Genomic DNA, 21026 nt, shown 5'->3' with positions numbered 1-21026 from the left:
TCTCTCCAAACTGTGCATTTCTTGTCTTTCAAAAATGACTTAGTTTTCTTTCTTGACTTTCAATTCAAAAGTAGGTGTGTCGCTTCTGGAATCAGTGCTTCACTTCAGTGAGTCGAATCTTTCGAACAAACCTGTTTAAGTGAATCGAGTACTGATTTGTTTGATTCTTCACGCACACACCAGGCATTTAAAAATATCATGTCGGCTACAATTACATTAACTACAATATAAACACCCCATGTTCGCTATTTTACACTCTTACTTTCATCCATATCGAAAACTTTTTATATATATTTATATATATATAGTAAGAAACGAACTGCTTTTCTGAGAAGTCGTGTTGATGGAGATTTCTAAAGTCGCAATTATGTTGAATTCCTGATTGCTTTACTGTATATCAGCAAGACAAAGCAAATTTAAAAAAAAACATAGCTACGTTCAAAAGAAAAGAAAGAAACTAAAATCCTTTTTGGTATTGGATTCGTACGAGTCTGGGAATCGATTCCTCAGAAAGACTCGAACAAAAACAAGAGAACCGATTCAGTATGGTTATTCCACGCTTGCACTCGCACGAAGGCGAAGGACGGACGGTGTGAAAGCAGGGGGACGATGAGGGGTGCTGCCAAGTCCAAAAACACACCAAATTCTGACAGGGCGGGTAAGAAACGCAGGTTTTTCTCTTCAGAAACCGGAGAAAATGAAAAAGAGTCATTTGGCTTGCGAGTGAACGCTGTATTATGATTTTTTTCCTCGCTCGCTGAGGAGGAAGAAGTAAACAAGAGTCGGCACGTAGGCGCTGTGCAGCATCAGGAGCGTTTACATTCAGCATTCAAGTAACAACGCACCGAAATGATCCTCCATATCTCATGCACTTCATATTAGACAGCTTTGTGTGTGATCCAGGCACAAATCTGACTCAACATGTTTGTGTGAGAAGCTGTGTTTGGCTGGGTGGTGTTGCATTGGATTTGCACTTGGACTTGGACTGGCATTGGACACAGTGTGCTTTGTGTGTGTGTGTGTGTTGACCGTGGTCGTGAATGAAATGTCAGTTTTTTGTGTTTTGGATGAAGGATCCAAAATCATTTGCATCATCATTATCATCATTATTCTTATTCAGTAGTTATGTTATGTTATATTCTATGGCACGGTGGTGTCATGGTTAGCACTGTCACCTCACAGCAAGAAGGTCCTGGGTTCGAGTCCAGCGCCCGGCGAGGGCCTTTCTGTACGGAGTTTGCATGTTCTCCCCGTGTCTGCGTGGGTTTCCTCTGGGTGCTCCGGTTTCCCCCACAGTCCAAAGACATGCAGTTAGGGCGGCCTTGGGCTGAGGTGCCCTTGAGCAAGGTACCGAACCCCTGACTGCTCTCCGGGCGCTCTAGTGTGGCTGCCCACCGCTCTGTGTGTGTTCACTGCTTCAGATGGGTTAAATGCAATTAAATGTTTGAAGTGTGCATGTGACAAATAAAGGTTTTTTCTTCTATTTCTGGGACATCCTTGTTCTGCATGCAGTGTTCATTTCCACCATAATTGTGTGTGATTTCTGAGATCAACGGACCCTTGAGATAAGATTAAAAAAAACAAACAAACCCAGAGTGCTGAGTTTTACACCAGTTTGCTTGGACTGATCACTTTGGTTGATCTGCCAAAAAAAAAGGTCAATAAACTTGAGCTTTTCTCAAGAGACCTAAAGGTTATACTCGTTTCCCTACAGGATAGTACATGGTGGCACCAAGATATGAAGTGAATGTGTATACAGACACAAGATAAACTTCATATCTTCACACCACCATGTAATATTCTTTATATTATATGGACACACACACACACACACAAATGCAAGATATTCAAAATAATTTTAATTCGCCATTTAAACAGCATGTGTCTAGTCCGTGGGAAACAGTAGGAGTGAAATATCAGGAATTATTATACAAACAGGACACTTTTTTCCAATGGAATAAAAACGTGTTTGATTTCTTTCGCACGCCTTTCATTCATTTGGTTTGATCGCATGCAATATTGTCAGCATATCGCTTATATTGTGTCACTCGACCCACTGGAAAATGAGCGTTGAATATGGTTTACGACATTGCATGGTTGATTGTGACTATTTGTAAACAAACATGGTCGCTAGGTTTGCGTCATTAAATACGGATGATTTTGAGAGGACTTTGAAAGAGAAAGATGTGTTGAACACCCGAAAGGAATGTGTATGAAAATAATAATAATAATAATAATAATAATAATAATATTGGCTGGCTTTTTTTCATGGTATATCAGATATATTCCATTCAGCTTGCAATATCACATCCTGCAATATGGTTCAATATCATGTTAGCTGAATGAAATATATACGTATCTGATAGACCACGAAATAAAGCCAGCCAATGTTATTTCAATATGTCACTCAGATCCGTATAATGTATGTATGTACGTAAAAGCTCTATCTTGTTCACCTTTTACAAAAAGATTTATGCCGCAGCTCAGCTTAATTCTCAAATCCAATCAGACAGAAGGTGTTGATTAAGGGAAAGAGAGGCATTAGGTCCCACACTTTTTTTTTTTTTAAATTTAAATTGTATCATGTATAAAGTACGTCACTTGACTACCAGTGTAACAGAACAAACACACAATTCGAAATTAACGCATCAAATTCAATGATAAAAGTGCAGCAGTTTTCCATCAAGTAAAAAAAAAAAAAGTTTTTTTCACAATAGACCAGCCCTCAGCAGAAGAGTCCAATTTTTTATTTCATTTTACTGGCTTCAGTTATCACGCTTTGCGCAGATTATTGCAGGTTATTCAGGAGCGTAATGTCTGACATGCTGCTGATAAATTCCACGCGTTTTCAAAGTCGTGAGGCTGAATACCTCACCGGGCCAAATGCGCCCTTTCCCATAATTTTCAAAAACAGCAGCTCTGACAGTTGTTCAGATCACAGGTTTCTCATTCACAAGCACGTCTTTGGGAGAGAAAAATGTTTGTTTCGCGTTTATGTAAGGAGTCTCCAGTGTCAGTGCATGGTGATAACAGGAGCTAACTTGTCTCGAGGGTGTTCCACAACAGGAACTGTAATGATGCTTTTAATGGGGAAAAATTATGGCATGTCATTCATGAACATGTTAAATTGTAATGACTGGAATGAGTTTTTAGAGCATGACATTTCAAAAGTTGTACACTTGATCATGCCAGTCGAGTGAGAATGACGGGTACAGTTTAGTACCTTTTTTTTTTTTCTGATTTGTGTGGTCGATGAGGAGTTCAACTAGAAAAAAGGAAGCAGAAAGACAATCTCTGGTGTGTAATTGTGTTTTCGTTAAGCACTGCATCAACACCGCATTCTTCATCTGACTGTACGTGCGGTGTTTCCCAATCTGTACACACTTTTATATAGACACTTCAGAACTCTGTCTGTGTGGTTGCGTGCATGAAGAAAGAAGCAGCTGCTGTTGTTTTCCCCTGAGATCTGACTGCTAGTTTGAACAGTTAATAAGAGATTAGACGGGTATTTAGCGTGGTGAAGTGTGGATTATATCACAACTGGAGCCCAGCCGAAAGTGACCGGGCCAGAAGCTATACCCTGAAACATGCCTGACTGTACTGTACCTGTCCTGGTGCTAAAGGTGTTTTACTGTCGTGCTTTTACTTTGGTTTATTTCGATTCATTCCCAGGGAGGAGGAAATTCATAAAAAGACCGTGCTGCTCTGTTTAATATACAACTGGGAAATGGGCGTGTGACAATATTTACATTGTATGTTAACTTTTAAACAGTTATATAATATTACTAAATATACAGGGCCCTCCATAATTATTGGCACCCTTGTAAAGATTATTAAAAAGGGCTTTATAAAAACCGCCTTTTGGTGAAGTCACTTCATCTCCCACTGAAAAAATGAGAAAAATTCAACCTTTTAAATGAAATAAATTTTCAAAGAAAAACAAAGCCCTCATCAGGAAATGTACATTTTTGTTGAAAATATGTGCCACTATTATTGGCACCCCTGGAAATTATAGTGAACAGAATATACCTCGAGCATGTTTCCCATTTAACTTGTGTTAAATTTTTTACTTGATTGGTGTTAAAGGTCAAAGGCAACGGTTTTAATTTTATGCACATTTGAAACTTTATATGTTAAAAAACCCTCTGTAATTTTCTTCTGGTCCCAAGAAGTATTGTTAATAAGTAATAATTAAAATAAGTTAGCGCGGATCGTGGCGAATTTCTGTTTGGCTATTTTCGTGACCACTCGACGCGTGACGTCATTTAAGCCAAACGAACCGCTTGAGTTGAGTCCACTTCCGTTATCTGTGGTTGGTAGAAGAGAGCAACTGGACTTGCTTGAAGATTCTTGAAAACGTTTCACCTCTCATCCGAAAGGCTTCCTCAGTTCTGTCTGACTAGTAGGGAGTAGGGCTGTGCGATATATCGAATATACTCGATATATCGCCAAAAATTCTGTGTGCGATACATAAAATTATTAAATCGTAACTATCGAGTATTTTATGGTCATCTTCCGACTTGTGTTTGTTTAAAACATTTCCCGGTGGTTTTCTCCCTGTCCCTCAGGCAGTAACGTGAGAGGCTGCCTAAGGGTAAAGAAAACAATAACGTCACGCACTCGCCAACCAGTCCCGGGCAACATCTCGGTGCTGAAAGGAACTTCCGGGAAGATTTTCTAGTTTCGGTTGTGTTGCCAGATTGGGTGGTTTTCAGTGCGTTTTGGCGGGTTTTGAACATATTTCGGGCTGGAAAACGTCAGGAGTATCTGGCAACACTGCCGGCGGCGGGAAGATTTCCTTGTTCCGGTTTACAGCGCTGACTCAGTTCGTGCAATCGCTGATTTTGCATAGGCTACCGTGTAAGCTCTGTCAATTTCAGCGACAAATTAAAAATGGAAGCGGACGAATTGGTTCCTAAAAGAACTAGTAAGGGGTCAGTCATCTGGCATTTTTTTTGGATATCGCGAGGAGGACGTGGAACAGCAAATGCCAATTTGTAAAGTGTGCAAAAAAAACCTGTCATCACGAAAGGCAGCAGCCGGAATTGTACACATCTGAGAGGCGGAGCCGGAAAACATTCAGTTCTAAAGTGTGCAAAGAGAAAAATGATGTTTTGCAGATCTCTCTCTTCTCTCCCTCAATCTCTCTCTCTATTGTGAATGTTCCAGTGGTTCTCAGTAGTCAGGTTAATAGCTTGGAGATCTTTTTTTAAATAATTTAATGAAAGAGCACTTTTCTTATTTAGGCTAAATGTCTTTCTCAGTGTTGAGCTTGCACTGATTTGATTTGAGCTCTGAGCAGCTCTGTATTGTGTTGCCCCTTTGTTGCAATTTTCAAGATTGTTTTTGCAGTTTGTGCCACATCTTTGTTGAATAAAAATAGTCTTATTTCAATTCAATTGTGATTAATCACTACCATGAAAATTTAAAATGTGTTGTTGAAAACCACCTGTAAAGTTAACCAAGAATGTTATTTAATCTGCAGGGATTGTAGTGAAAACAGTAAAGAGTAAAAGTTAGATTTCATGGGGTCCTTTAGAGCAGGGGTTTTCAAAGTGTGGGAGAGTGAGCCCCCCCTCGGAGAGCAAATAAACAGCGCCCCCCCTTACAATTTTTGTTGTTGCTATACTTAATGTTCCATTCGTATTTTTAAAAAAATGGTTGTTGTACACATTATTTTTTTCTTTTTCACATTTTAAACATCTGTGCTTTTTAAAACATCTTGTTTTACACATTTTAAACATCCCATAGCATCGTTAGCTAGCATCTCTTGGCAGACAACACACTGTGGCAGTGGAGCATCTTCAGATCCAGTCCATGAAAATCCAAACTTTAAATAATCGTGGTCATACTTCCTTCTTTTTCCAGTCCCCCGGGATTCCGCAGGCCTTTTTTGTGATTGTTGTGGGCTAAAATGTCTGATGTTGCGGGGGGTTTTCCAAAAAAATTGTGATGAAAGTTGCGGTGTTTTTTAGGTTTTTGTTGCGATTACATTGCGGGAGGAAGTGAAAGTTGCGAGAAATTGTTGCGATTTTCTCTTTTTGTGATTAAAATTGAGTGATATGTTAAATATTAAGTTATTACTGAAAAACTATTGATTAAAAAAAACAAAGAGAAATGGTCCTATAAACAACTTTACCAATATAAAAGATTACCAGGACTACAAAAATGCAGAAAAATAGGCTTTACTTATCCAAATGCACCTGTTGGTTCAAAAGTTAAAGTGCAGAGAACCTCACAGCACAACATGAAGTTACCTTAAAATATAATATAAATGCCTCAGCTTTCATGGAAGAAAAAAAACTATTAATACTAGTGCTGTGTGCAGGCAGGCTCTCCTGAAGACTAAATTAAACAATAATTATAAACTAATAAAATAAATGGCTCAGGCTTCATAGAAGAAAAAAACAATTTGAACAGAATCTCACAGTATGATGCTGAAGCTGCCTAAACAATGGAAAACAAAATACCATTTTGGCAAAAATGTTGGCATCCATTAACTTCTTGTATTAAGTAAAAAAAAAATAAAGTGCACACAGTCCTTCACTGTAAACATAACACACTTTCAGTGTTGCCAGATATTGCTGACGTTTTCCAGTCCAAAATATGTTTAAAACCCGCCAAAATGCACTTGAAATCGTCTAATCTGGCAACACGACGCGCATGCTGCTTCTCTTGAACACACGGAAGTAAGGCGGAAGGTAGTTTGTCGACGTCGCCTCAAGACGACGCCAACGATTGGTCAAATTTGCGGGAAAGTTGCGGTGATTGGATATAATTGCAACACCGCCCTGAATTCGCGGGGATTGGTTGAATTTGCGCTGAAATTGCAAATCGCAACATCCTGGAGGCTCTGTTTTTTTGCTTGGCCCAGACTTTGTCTCCTCACTCACTGTAGCTTTAGGTACTAAAAACCGATCCATTTTGTCTCTCACGTTGCGCCCCCCCTCCTGAAGAACTCTGGCGCCCCCCAGGGGGGGGCGCGCCCCACACTTTGAAAAGCCCTGCTTTAGAGATTTAAATATATCGAGATGTATATCGTGAAATGGAGAAAATGTATCGGGATATTCATTTTTTCCCATATCGCATAGCCCTAATAGGGAGTATCAGGTATTTATCCTCTCATGGATCATCATAGAATCAGAATCAGAATTCTGATGGCTGCGTTTACTTACATTGCCGTTCAGCTTGAGTGCAGACGTGCATTTGGGAATTTCCAAAGAAAAGCCATGCCTTGTTGTGCAGTGAACTGTAAGAACGGGACCGGTTCAGGAAGTTTTTATACCTTTTACCGAGAGAGGAGAAGAGGCAGAGAGAGTGGATTAGCTTTTTCCGGAAGAGGAGAAGAGGCGGAGCGAGAGGGTTGGCTTTTTCTGAAAAAGGAGACGAGGCGGAGTGAGAGGGTTGGCTTTTTCCGAAAAAGGAGAAGAGGCGGAGTGAGTGGGTTGGCTTTTTCCGTAAGAGGAGACGAGGCAGAGAGAGTGGGTTGGCTTTTTCCAAAAAAGGAGATGAGGCGGAGCGAGAGGGTTGGCTTTTTCCGAGAAAGGAGAAGAGGTGGAGCGAGAGGGTTGGCTTTTTCTGAAAAAGGAGAAGAGGTGGAGCGAGAGGGTTGGCTTTTTCCAAAAAAGGAGAAGAGGCGGAGCGAGTGGGTTGGCTTTTTCCAAAAAAGAAGAGGCGGAGCGAGAGGGTTGGCTTTTTCCGAAAGAGGAGACGAGGCAGAGAGAGTGGATTGGCTTTTTCCGGAAGAGGAGAAGAGGCGGAGAGAGTGGATTGTGCGTGTGAAACAAAATCAAGTAGTCAAAGAAGAAACGGAGCATCAATGCTCAAGCAAAAAGGAGAAGATTGGAGGTAAACATTTTTTTCTTTTGCTTGCAATTGAAAAGTCAAGAATCCTGAGGGATCCTGTACAATCATTGTGGAAATGAGATAAAGGGATATTTCCTCGCTTAGAGTCGGCTATAAATAGTATAATGCCGCGGATGGCAGGCTAATGTGGCCTACCGGCGCACTGTCAAGTAATTGTTCCCTATATCCACTAGGGAGGGCGGCTTAATTATTCTTCAAAAGGGCTCTTCTTTAGTATTACGACGAAAGTAAGAATTTATCATAATTACCAGGATAAATCGTTTGGGCGCGAGTCTTGTTGAGGTCCGGGGTCACCGTGATCAGAGTTGGCCGAGTCGCTGTCCGATTCCGAGGCCGCACGGTCAAACCCATACATGTCAACCTTTGGTCAATCAAACCTGTATAACCAACCTCCAAAATCCGTATTTCCCTTATAAAATCCGTATAAGATGCAAATTAAAATACTTTACCTAAAATTTGAATGATAATTAGCAATGATATATCCCAGTTACTTTTTATTCAATATTAATAACAATAAATCTTCAGAATGAATACAAAGTATTTTTCCAGTCTCACCTGTGAAAGGTAATCCCATGTGATCTCGTTTGGACGGTAAACCTGTTGGTACAGTTAAACGCACCACATGAATGAGGCATCTTTATTCTCGGCTACTGTATACCAGAGACGGCTGAAGAATCTCCACTTTGCCCCATCCAATATGGCGGCGAGGATGACGTATGATTCTACGCAGAAGGCGGCGTCTATGTTTATATGTCTATGACTTCCCGGTTGGCGGGATTCTCGCAATGCGGTGTGCGCATGATCAAAAGTGGAACGAAGTCTCGCTACCACAAGATAACGCGCGATTTCATAAGACTCTTTACTGGCTGTCTGTGGTGTACAATATGTTTATCATCATGGGAATTGATTATAGCTCTAAATAAATATTGAAGTTTTTTTAAAGAATCCGTATAACTTTATTTATACACCCGTATACTACGTTTATTGAATCAAATGCATATAAAATACGGACATTCCGTATAGGTTGACATGTATGCAAACCAGTGAGCCACGTTCACCGATTGCTTCGCGACGGCCATGGGTTCATACGTATATGGTTTCACCTCTCGATATTCAATTTGGAGAGTTCCTACTTCAAAATCGCTATCGCTTTCAGACATTTTACACAACCTTTCACGACCAAAGTCCGTACACTTGTGCTCGGTTCGCAAGTAAACACAGAGCTGCTCCCAGTCTGTTTGGCTTAAATGATGTCACGACGACGGTCCCCTGGCGGTAAAAGTGCGCATAAGTGAGATGTAAACAAACCTTCGGAAATTGGGCAAAACGGTATATTTTAACCGTTTTATTCAATTTTAGGGTGCAAATTAGACACCAGGAAGATTGAATTCGCTTTTTGGGTCGTTCTTCTAGAAAATAAAGTTGATATTCTATGTTTCACCTCCGACCGTTGCCTATGACCTTTAAGATTTTATTTTAACTGGCATGACAATCAAGTATACAATCTCAAATATATCTTTTGCAGGAATAAACAATGTGATATGGAAGGAATAAATCTTTTGAAGGGTGTGCTGGTATCAGAAAATAAACAATGAGTTGGTGCAATGAAGCAGAGTGATTGTTTCCATCCCACAGTTGATTATTTTCCTTGACCAGCATGTCCTGAAGAGTTGAATTCCTCTTACACCACAGCAATTTGCCAAAGATTATAGTTTTTAATTTATTTAATAATGTATGAAATAACAATACGTGGGCGGCACGGTGGTGTAGTGGTTAGCGCTGTCGCCTCACAGCAAGAAGGTCCTGGGTTCGAGCCCCGGGGCCGGTGAGGGCCTTTCTGTGTGGAGTTTGCATGTTCTCCCCGTGTCCGCGTGGGTTTCCTCCGGGTGCTCCGGTTTCCCCCACAGTCCAAAGACATGCAGGTTAGGTTAACTGGTGACTCTAAATTGAGCGTAGGTGTGAATGTGAGTGTGAATGGTTGTCTGTGTCTATGTGTCAGCCCTGTGATGACCTGGCGACTTGTCCAGGGTGTACCCCGGCTTTCACCCGTAGTCAGCTGGGATAGGCTCCAGCTTGCCTGCGACCCTGTAGAAGGATAAAGCGGCTAGAGATAATGAGATGAGATGAGATAACAATACGTGAGACTTTTTATCCTCATATTGTTAAACAACGTGTAATGTTGTTAGAACGTCATAATTTACGTTACAGCAGTTATAAACGGTCATATCATCACCAACAGCATGTTTTTCTTTCTCTTGAAGTTAAGAACAAGCAAAAAAAGTAGAAAGCTAGTGATTAAAATAAAATAATATTGTATTGTTATTCAACAAAGGAAAAAAAATTTTCTGAAATGTTGATGGAAGGAGTCTCCAGTGTAAAAAAAATTGTGTTAAACAATTTAATGTTGAGAAAATAAATGATTCGTCACTGAAACTGAAAAGGAGGGAAAATGTACCTAATTAATGTAAAAAAAAAATCTTCCAATTTCAAAGATTCAGTCCATCAAATCTGCTGCTTTCAAAGTAATTCAAGTTATTCAAAACATTTTAATGCTGTCAGTATTTCAATAACCAAGTGTATTGTGACATTTTCACCTTTTTTTTGGAATAATGTGGGTTCGTTTTGCACACTTCTTCTAAAAACTCTCCAACACCCATCATCTTTACGGTCAGCAGAAGGAAGATGGTGTGTTCAGATTTGTGTTGAAATCTTTCGCTGTGGTTTTTGCTTCTCTATTTATTCATTAGTGTTTCTTAGTTTTGCTCCATTTTCACTGAAATCTTTCTTTCTCAGTGGTTCCTCATTCGTCATCATTGGCTTTATTTGATTAGCCATTTTGCAAGAGTTTGCATCAATAGTATCAACAAACAGTCGAGTCTGTTAAAGGTCTCGGTCTCCAGGAGCAGTTTCTTTTCTCCACCTCCTTGTCTGGATCTCAGAGAAGAGCTCATCGTTTACCATAAAAATACATTATCCTGATTTGAGAGCTGTTTTAATGACGCTGTTGCTGGAAACGTCCTTACCCACAATCCACGAGGTGCGGGTCTGAACTGCTGATGTCCCTCAACGCCACCTTGTGGATGTTCAGAAACGTGTTGGAGCACTGAATCAGACTGATTGACACAGCGCACTCGGTCATGTTCCAGATATGACGCGCTAGTACACACCCAGCGCTTTGATGCTCAAAGACTTGCAATGTAATTCCCCCCCCCCCCAAATCAGCTTGCTGTCACCAGTGTCATCATCTTCACTGTACGATATGTGTTAGAAAATAAGCCCAAGATTCCAAATGTTCTGATGTTCAGATTCAGGACAGTTTATTGTGGAATTGATGCAGTCTGATTGCTTGTGCGCATGATAAACAAAGGAAAAGGTCTTAATGAAGTTAATTCAGCCACACACACAAACGCACACCCCTACACTCAATGCCAGAACTGGGTCGACAACAGTGAATCATAAACTTATGATTCAGTCACACTGGTGTAGCTCAGAAACTTGAATGTTTCGGATTAGTTTATAATTTCTCTAGCCACAGATCTTTACTGATATATTTAGTTGTATTCTAAAATATACTTCAATATAAATTGCATTGTAAGTAAATGCTAAAAGTAGTTTTGACTACATAATTACAGATTTATTATTATTATTATTATTATTATTATTATGCAGAATAATTTATCCAGTCGAGAAATCTGATTTTAATTATTTAAAATGCATATACAAAAGCTATCTGAATCTGCGTGAAAAGAAAAATGATTTTTTCTTTTTTTTGTTTTTAATTCAGGCGACAAAAAAAACAAAAACTTCTCTGTGACCAGGTATTTTAAAAAAATAAATAAATAAAAATAAAAACCTTCATAACACAGCGTATATGCAGCTTTATTTTTGGCTGCAGCATTATGTCGAAATGGTGACTTATAATCTCGGAGTTATCTTAGAGTTTTGCTGTATTATCTCACAATTGTGAAGAAATTGTTTCTGTATCTCTGGATTTTGACTTGTATGAAATTTTGAGTGATGAAATTCTCACGTCTCAAAATTTTGATTCACTCAGAATCCTACCGTATTCTCTCCTGATCTTGATTTAGTGTCTCAAAATTCAGAATCATCTCAGAATTTTTTCTTGTCTTAAAATACTTCCGAGAATTAATTTAGTCTGAATTTTGAGAATTCTGAATTTTTTAATTGTTAGATAATACGGCAAAAAGTTGAGCTAATAAGTCAGAATTTTAAGACCTTGACTGAACATCTGAAAATTCTGACTTCTCTCGACTTGTCTGAACATTCTCACATCTCGGCTTCTTTTGACAATCTTAAGATTATACCTGACCTCATGATCTTCTTGACTTCGTATCTCAATTTTGACACATTTTGAAGAAAAAAAAAAAAAAGGACTTTTCTCTGACTTATCTCAACATTTTGATGTATCATCTGAAAAGTTTAAGTTCTTATCTCAGAATTCAGACATCTCACATGTTGTACTTGTCAGTTATCTGATGAATTTCCTTGATATTTTGACTGCAGTCCTAAAGTCAGCAAGTCAGCTGCAGTTCCCAGCCACAAAAGCACCAATGCAAGCACCGACCCACCCACCCCCACCTGTCCCTCTGAGTTACACGTCAGTCCTGGGATCGAGATGCTGACCTCTTCTGCTCCTCGGACCTGCCTGATCCATCCTGGTGCCCTGTGTCTGGTTGGAGTCTCATCGCATCGCTCCTGTGGAGGACGGCCTCATGTGGACAGTTGGGGGTCGCGTCTGGAGGACGTTCTGGACTCCTGCAGTGGTGCTTTTGTGGCTGGGGACTGCAGCTGACTTGCTGACTTTGGGACTGCGGTTGTCGTGAACGGTTTTGCGTTCGGGTTTCCGTCGGTGGGGGGTTTATAGCATCAACGAAGCTGACTTTATGTTAGGACTGTTAATGTTATAGTCATGTTGTTGCCCAAATGAAGATGGGTTCCCTTTTGAGTCTGGTTCCTCTCGAGGCTTCTTCTTCATGTCGTCTGAGGGAGTTTTTCCTTGCCACAGGCGTGATCATTGGAGATAGATTAGGGATAAAATTAGCTCGTATTTTAAGTCGTTCAAATTCTGTAAAGCTGCTTTGCGACAATCTTTATTGTTAAAAGTGCTATACAAATAAACTTGACTTATCTCAGTGATGAGTTCTCATTTTTACTTCTCAGAATTATGACTTATCTCAAATGTTGACATGTTGCTGCCAAAAAACAAGGAAAAATGTTATTTAATTTATCACATAGTGACAGGGAAAAAATACAGAGCAAAGCCCCAACTGATTTTCAACCCCTTTTGGCATAGATTTTTACACCGGATGCCCTTTCTGACGCAACCCTCCTCAGTCTATCCGGGCTTTGGACTGCACTGGCTTGTATTAACCTAGTGGCTGGGTATTTTTACTGAATCTGTATAGCTTTGAACTGTCGGAGAAAACATGCACAGATGCATCTCCCATAACCCGATACGGAACAGTACCGTCACGTATTTTTAATGTGGTGTTACGTATTTTCTTATATTAGCCTTCTGGGTTTTTATATGCTGCTCCGTCTCATGTATAACAAGTGTTCCGTCCCGCAGTACCATTTTTGTGACATTTATTTACATAATGTGTAACGTTACCTTTTTTGTTCCAGTTTCACAAAGACATCCATCACGTCCACCATTTTATTAATTGGTACTTAGATTAGTCATCCCGCCTTTTATAGATGAACCCATCCTGTCATGTATGATAAATAAAGTTAGAAGAAAAACAAAATATATTGTTTAGTTGTTTTATTGTCAAAACGTATAACTTCTATTTATTCATCTATTTTACAATTTCTTGCCTCTTCCCCACCTCTGCCTTTTTCGTTTCTTCAGCTGACATTGTATACGTTTCAAGTTCTTATCTTTTTTTGATCTGTGCTTCTATTTTATGACCCACTTTTTCACAAGCAGTGTGAAACCACATTTTACTCGAGGTGGCGCTCGTTCCGCCACACGGGATTTCTTTGTGATGTCACGCAGAGGTATATTCCGTAATTGGAGTTCCGGGCTTTTAGATCAATTTCGATTGAAAATATCATGAATATAACGTTCATACAATGTGATGGGACATAATAATACTAGATAATCAAAGAATACATGACAGTGATACGTGTGAGTACAAGATGTTAAGTATGAAACCCCTGAATATTTAGAAAACGTAACGTTATTATAATGTACCGTCCCATTCCGGTTCATACTTTCCGTACTGGGTTATGGGAGACGCCATGCACAGACATGCGAAGAACATGCACAAGAAAAAGAGAAAAAAAAAAAGGCCCCCAATCACCCATGGGATTTGAACCTGGAATCTTAAGATAAGATAGCCTTTAATTATCCCGCAAGGGGAAATTTACTTTGTTACAGCAGCAAAATATATAAAGAGAAAAAGATAAGGCAGTGAAGGAGTAGTGCAAAAGTACTCCGTATACAAAAAAGGATGTATATAAAAGAAACTACAAATTTAGAGATGATAAATGAACAAATTTGCATAAATTAACAGGTTTGCAGATATACAGTTAACGTAAGTGTATTACAAAGATGGTATTGCACAGGTATTATTACCCAGGTAGTATTGCACGAGTAAGTAGGTATATTGCACAAGAGCCATTTTAACCATGTGTAGCTAGCAGTTCGCTGTAAAGTACTGATGCTGATAGTCAGTGCACACAGTATACGTTATAGCAGAAGGGTTTCTATGGATGTAGAAGTGATCTGGACAGTATTGTTCATTATTGTGAAGAATGGCTGGTGCTGCGCTTCGTGTTGTTGGGCGACAGTCAAGCATTTTATCAAGCTCCATAAACTATGTTAGTTATTATATCTCATCTCATTATCTCTAGCCGCTTTATCCTGTTCTACAGGGTTGCAGGCAAGCTGGAGCCTATCCCAGCTGACTACGGGCGAAAGGCGGGGTACACCCTGGACAAGTTGCCAGGTCATCACAGGGCTGACACATAGACACAGACAACCATTCACATTCACACCTACGCTCAATTTAGTCACCAGTTAACCTAACCTGCATGTCTTTGGACTGTGGGGGAAACCGGAGCACCCGGAGGAAACCCACGCGGACACGGGGAGAACATGCAAACTCCGCACAGAAAGGCCCTCGCCGGCCCCGGGGCTCGAACCCGGACCTTCTTGCTGTGAGGCGACAGCGCTAACCACTACACCACTGTGCCGCCCCTACAATAATCATCATTTTTACAAACTTTAATACAAACTTTAAAAAGATGTCAGAACAAGTTCACCAAGGAGAGAAAGATGAAGTCAAAACCGGGAAGAGAAAGAGAGTTTTGACAGAGGAAGAAAAGGAAAGAAGACGTGAAGGAGCGAGAGAAAGGCGAAGAAATCTTTCACAAGAAAAGTGACAAGCTGAAAGAGAAAAAAAGAAAGAAAATGTGTAAAAATGAATTAATAGAAATGATGAGTTGTAGGAATTTAATTCTAAATAGTGATGTTGATTTTGAAATCACTGTGAAATCCTTCGGGATCTGACAAGTTGACCTGAATCCACTCAGTGTTTTCATGAATCGTGTGTCTTTTGTTTTCAAAACATTTTACAATAAATCCCTAAAGCACACTGTAGTTTATAGTAATAAAAATAATAAATTATACATGTGAGTTTGGAGAAATTAATCTTCTCGTGATAAAATTGAAACACATCAAAGTACATCATGTGTTGCATGTTTGTTTTCATTTGAATGGAAGCTCTGCTATTAGGTAAGACCTCATTTTATATTATACTAAACTAAGCCAGTGACCACCACTGTGCCACCCAAACCCTGCCATTATGTCATGCTGGGTTCTTGTCCTCTCTTTTCTACCTGGCAGAAATACTAGTTGCGCTACAATGACCTGCATAGCGCTTGTATTGTTTCTGCCTACTGCTAGCGTCCTGCAGTGGCTACTCATGCGTCGCGTTTTGGTCTTTTGCTTTCTGTTATTGATTCCCGTGCGGATTTCCCCAGTACACAAATACTGATGACGTAGTCAGTATTCTCAGTAACCTCGTGGTTCTCGAATTTTCGCGATGTGACAACAGGAAGTGGAAAAAAATTGCTTATGAAGTAGACCCTCATCTTCCAACTTCTGTGACCATTAATGGTGAGTAGGTTGTATTTTCTAAACATATAGAAGTGATAGCTTAAGTATTTTTCTTGATTTACTGCCAAGTTTCATCGTAATCAAAAGACCAGCACATTGGTTTTGCTAACGTTAGAAAACTGTGTCCAAGTGCTGACGGCGGACAGACAAAAAGTAGGACAAAAATCAAGCAAGTTATGGTCATTTACAGGTGGAAGTTGTTGATATCGGTCACAGTTCTTCTATTGTTTTAGTGTGTAATTAAAACCAGTATCTCACTGGGCTGCGACAGCCTGCGACTAGTTGGAGACACGACAATTGCGGTAAAATATGTGAATTAGCGACAATTTTCACTTGGAATCACACTGAATTGATATTCGCATATTTTACCGCAATTGTTGTGTCTCCAACTAGTCGCAGGCTGTCGCAGCCCAGTGAGATACTGGCCAGCACTTCCTGTCTCACGGAAACTGACTTGAGAAGGGTTCGTGACGGCTTTGCGACACCAGCGATGCATTTGCGGCTGTTTTGAGAGAAATTTTGGAGCACGAATTTTTTGAACATGTTCAAAATTTCAGCGACGAAGGAGCGACACTTTGCGACTCATGCGAGGAAATTGAGAAGCCCCATGAATGTTTCAAGACACGTTTGAAACTCTCTCGCGAATGACTGTCACAAGCTGTCGCAGCCCAGTGAGATACTACCCTAAGGGCTGAAAATCCCCTCGATTTTTCGAAATTAAAAAATTCATAACTTTTCTTAATATTTGCCAGAGATAGTTGGTTCATGCATCATTTTAAAGGTCTTTTCTAGTGTAGTAAAAATATTCTTAATCTAATAACTTTAGATTTTTATTGTCACGTGCTTAGAAATACACTCTGGACCTTTCCTGTTCAAAATGGATCTGCCAGGAAAATTTTTAACGCTGCCTGTTTTCAGGTCAAGCGTGATGGGTTAATAGCTTCAAACCTAAATCCTGAAAATCAGGTAAAAAAGAAGAAAGAAAGCACAACTTTATTCATCACACACTTGGGAAATTTCCTCTCTGCATTTAACCCATCTGAAGCAGTGAACACACACACGTACCCAGAGCAGTGGGCAGCCATGCTAACAGCGCCCAGGGAGCAGTCAGGAGCCTTGCTCAAGGGCACCTCAGCCCAAGGCCGTCCCATGTTAGCCTAACCGTATGTCTTTGGGGGAAACCGGAGCACCCGGAGGAAATGGGGAGAACATGCAAACTCCAAACAGAAAGGCCCTCGCCAGCCACTGGGTTCGAACCCAGAACCTTCTTGCTGTGAGGCGACCGTGCTAACCACTACACCACCGTGCCACCCGAGTTGGTTCATGCATCATTTTCTAGTGTAGTAGAAATATTCTTTATCTAATAACTATTGATTTGATTTTTGTTGCCACATGCCTAGAAATACACTTTGGACCTTTCCTGTTCAAAATGGATCTCATCTCATCTCATTATCTCTAGCTGCTTTATCCTTCTACAGGGTCGCAGGCAAGCTGGAGCCTATCCCAGCTGACTACGGGCGAAAGGCGGGGTACACCCTGGACAAGTCGCCAGGTCATCACAGGGCCGACACATAGACACAGACAACCATTCACACCCACATTCACACCTACGGTCAATTTAGAGTCACCAGTTAACCTAACCTGCATGTCTTTGGACTGTGGGGGAAACCGGAGCACCCGGAGGAAACCCACGCGGACACGGGGAGAACATGCAAACTCCGCACAGAAAGGCCCTCGCCAGCCACGGGGCTCGAACCCGGACCTTCTTGCTGTGAGGCGACAGCGCTAACCACTACACCACCGTGCCGCTTCAAAATGGATCTGTCAGGAAAAATTTTTTAACGCTGCCTGTTTTCAGGTCAAGCGTGATGGGTTAATAGCTTACAGACATCAAACAATAACATCCTGAAAATCAGGTAGGTCTGAAATGAAGAACAAAAAACAAAAACAAGCAAACTCAGCTTTACTGTGTGAAAACTAATCATGACTCATTTCGCTGCGGAGAGTGAGGACAATACGGTATATGCGTGTCTTTTAGGGTCATTACGGTAAAATCTCTCTCTACTGGATACGCAGCCCATTTGACCCGCTTCCTGTGTTTACGACCAAAAGAAATGGCTTCGGGTCTGTGGATGTAATTTGGCTCGGTTTCAAGTGACCAGGGCGGGGTTTTCACCGTAAACGATCAATCCAGTCATGTTGCTCTGCGTTTAGCTTCTTCAGACGCGTGTGTGGCGCTGAAACTGATCCAGTAGGTGTCTCACACACACGGAAGAACAGCACAATGGATGACAGCAGCGACGGCAAGGACGAGGACTGTATCTCTACACCGTCCAGAGAACTCACCCAAAACCCCCTGAAGAAAATATGGATGCCCTGCAAAAATGGTCTTCCAGAGAAGCCCATCTTTCAGAGGAGGGGTATGTAGGATGCGCACTAGCGTACTAGAAAGTACGTACTAATTTCGCACGCGGCCGTCCAGAGGAATAAGTGTCACCATGGAAACCTGTGTGCACGCGCGCGGTGGTTTCACGCAAATTTCGCGCACTGTTTAGTAGGCAAGTGGACGCAACTTGTTTAGCAAAATTAGCAAGGTGCTGTAAAGAGAGGGGGGAAATGAGCTTGTTCGCCAGGTGTCTTTTTTTTTTTTAGTACGTTGAAAAAATTACTTCAAAAAAAAAAAAGATAAAATCATATTTATTTGAAGTTGTTTGTTTTCTGTGGTAAAACGCAAAAAGTTAGCTCAAGTTAGCATCTCTTCTGACAAGGTAATGATGACTTGAATTCAACCAGAATTTCTGTGTAAATTATAGACGACCATTTCTTCTTCTTTTTTAAAAGAAATAATATGGAAGTAAACATATTTCTGTCAGATATTTCAACACCAGAATGATTCAACCATATTATTGTTGTTGTTTCTTCTTCTTCCTCTTTTTCTTCCTCCTTCTTCTTATTTTTTGTCTTTATTCACTAGATTTAAAAAAAATGCATATATCAAGTGTAACAATCTAAATGACAGGAAATGCCAAAATGTAAACCTGATCTTAAAACCCTACATCAACTTATACTTAAAAATTAATCTATTTAAAAAAAACCCCATTCCTAAAACACTCTGTGCTTATTCTAGGCGTAACTTTGGATCTGTTCCTGAGGTGCGCAGAAGATTCCTTTTACCTGAGGCAGCAACGTGGATGATCTCTAACATTAAACTTATTAAACAGTCGATGATCATATTTTTCAAGCAGACTAAAAATATCCAAATGAGTTGAAGTATAGTGTCGTTTAAAACATCTAGTTAAAATTGTTGTATAATCGTAAGATCAGACTGACTAGCAGCAATCACTGCTAAACTGTAACGTAATTCAGAAAGAACAACGGAATTAAAAACGTGATCTGTTTCCAACTGCGAGTGTCTTTCCTTACGAAGGCTTCTGATCATAAATAGACACTTATTGGCTTCATAGAGCTTAGTCTTGACGTGCAAACTAAATTCGCAGTTCGCCTGCAAAGTTACCCTAATATAGTTATACTATCGTGTTGCTTTATGTTCTATATCGCAGGATGCACATTATTGTCACCCCTCTTAGACATAATCAGCTCTTTTACATTTGTGTATTACAGTTCATGCCATTTTCTCTTCTCCAATCCGAAGATTGATCGGGCAAATCTCTAAAAACGGTAACTAGAATGGTAGTCATCCACATACTTAGTTAATGAAAAATGCTGTCCAACTAACTCAAGATCATTCAGAAACAAATTAAACAAATAAGGGCCACTAACACTGCCCTGTTTTGTTCCTCTGTTCACTATTTTCCAATCGCACACGATTTCATTGCACGCTACCCTTTGTTTTCTATCTTCTAAAAAACTTAAATACCAGTTAACCATGAACGGATTAAGAGGGCTGCCTCGTAACGTATCTTTTATTTCATATCTGAAACATTAGCTGTGGAATCGTTTGGTGTGAGGTGTATAAACATTTTCAGTCAATCTGGGTGACCTTTTAGGAAAACACTTATGGTGCTTGATGGGTATAATTGTTTTAAAGACGTTTTATCCAGTCCTGTTCATATGTTCATGAAAGCCTTAACATCATTTGTAGGTTCTTTTCATTTTTTCCAGCCATTTTCACTCTTCACCTTATTTTGTCATCTCTGGACATCTGCGTGCGTGTGTGTGTGTGTGTGTGTGTGTGTGTGTGAGAGAGAGAGATTGTGTTGTGTAATTTTTATATCTTCCAAGATTTCATATGACCCCTGGTCTACAGAGACAACAAGCTACTTGAGGTCTTAAGTTCAGCCGATAAAGGAGGAGGATGTTGACTGTGCTGTTATCAGCTCAGTTACTGCGACATTATTTACAGCTGTGATAAACCCAGATAATTCAGGGCTTGAAAGATATTATCAGAATACAGTCCTGATCAGACAACAGGATTGAATGAACACTCGTACATAAATGGGTTATCTGTTTCTGTGTGTGTGTTTATGTGATCTGGTGATGTTCATGTTTGTCTTTTCAGTATGCATGACCAACTGTCCCACTGTCATCGTCACGGTCGGCCTACCAGCCCGGGGCAAGACCTACATCTCTAAGAAACTCACCCGCTACCTCAACTGGATTGGCGTGCCAACGAAAGGTACATGAGAATCGACACACCAAGGACTGAACACATTCGACACACACAAAATGTCTCTTTTTTTTCTGATTTTTATCCCCCCCCCCCCCCCCCCCAAAAAAAAGGCAAACCTGGATTCCATAATAATATATATATTTCTACTAAAACTCTTTTTCATACATAAATAATTGTTTTTTAAGCTTCTAGGACATCATCTTTGCTCGCTTGATATAGCAGTTCACTGTCTGTGCTTACAACATCGGGTACATGGTGCACTAGATGCTCTGAAGTTGTCAGTTGAGGTTCGGAGTGAATCCATGAAGTCCCTGATAGAAAAATCTACTTCCAAAGAATATCACTTTAAAGAAAAATAAAATAAAATATATATGGGTCCGTCTC

General features: G+C 40.2%; 1 protein-coding gene across 4 annotated transcripts in view; it reads left to right on the top strand.

The window, feature by feature from the left end:
* Positions 1-547: 547 nt before the first annotated feature.
* Positions 548-21026, top strand: part of pfkfb4a (6-phosphofructo-2-kinase/fructose-2,6-biphosphatase 4a) — a 37251-nt gene continuing 16772 nt past the window's right edge. The window contains exons 1-2 of one of the 4 annotated variants that reach the window (XM_060910378.1): positions 548-658; positions 20532-20648. In XM_060910378.1, coding sequence (XP_060766361.1) covers positions 610-658; positions 20532-20648 — 166 coding nt within the window. In that variant the 5' untranslated portion in view covers positions 548-609. Of the gene's footprint in view, positions 659-18073; positions 18433-18455; positions 18781-20531; positions 20649-21026 lie in introns of those variants that run through there. The other 3 variants (XM_060910376.1, XM_060910377.1, XM_060910379.1) reach the window with 3 other exon arrangements.

Source organism: Neoarius graeffei, chromosome 26 (genome assembly GCF_027579695.1).
Source record: "Neoarius graeffei isolate fNeoGra1 chromosome 26, fNeoGra1.pri, whole genome shotgun sequence".
NCBI lineage: Eukaryota > Metazoa > Chordata > Actinopteri > Siluriformes > Ariidae > Neoarius > Neoarius graeffei.
This window is presented reverse-complemented; position numbering and strand designations above follow the sequence as displayed.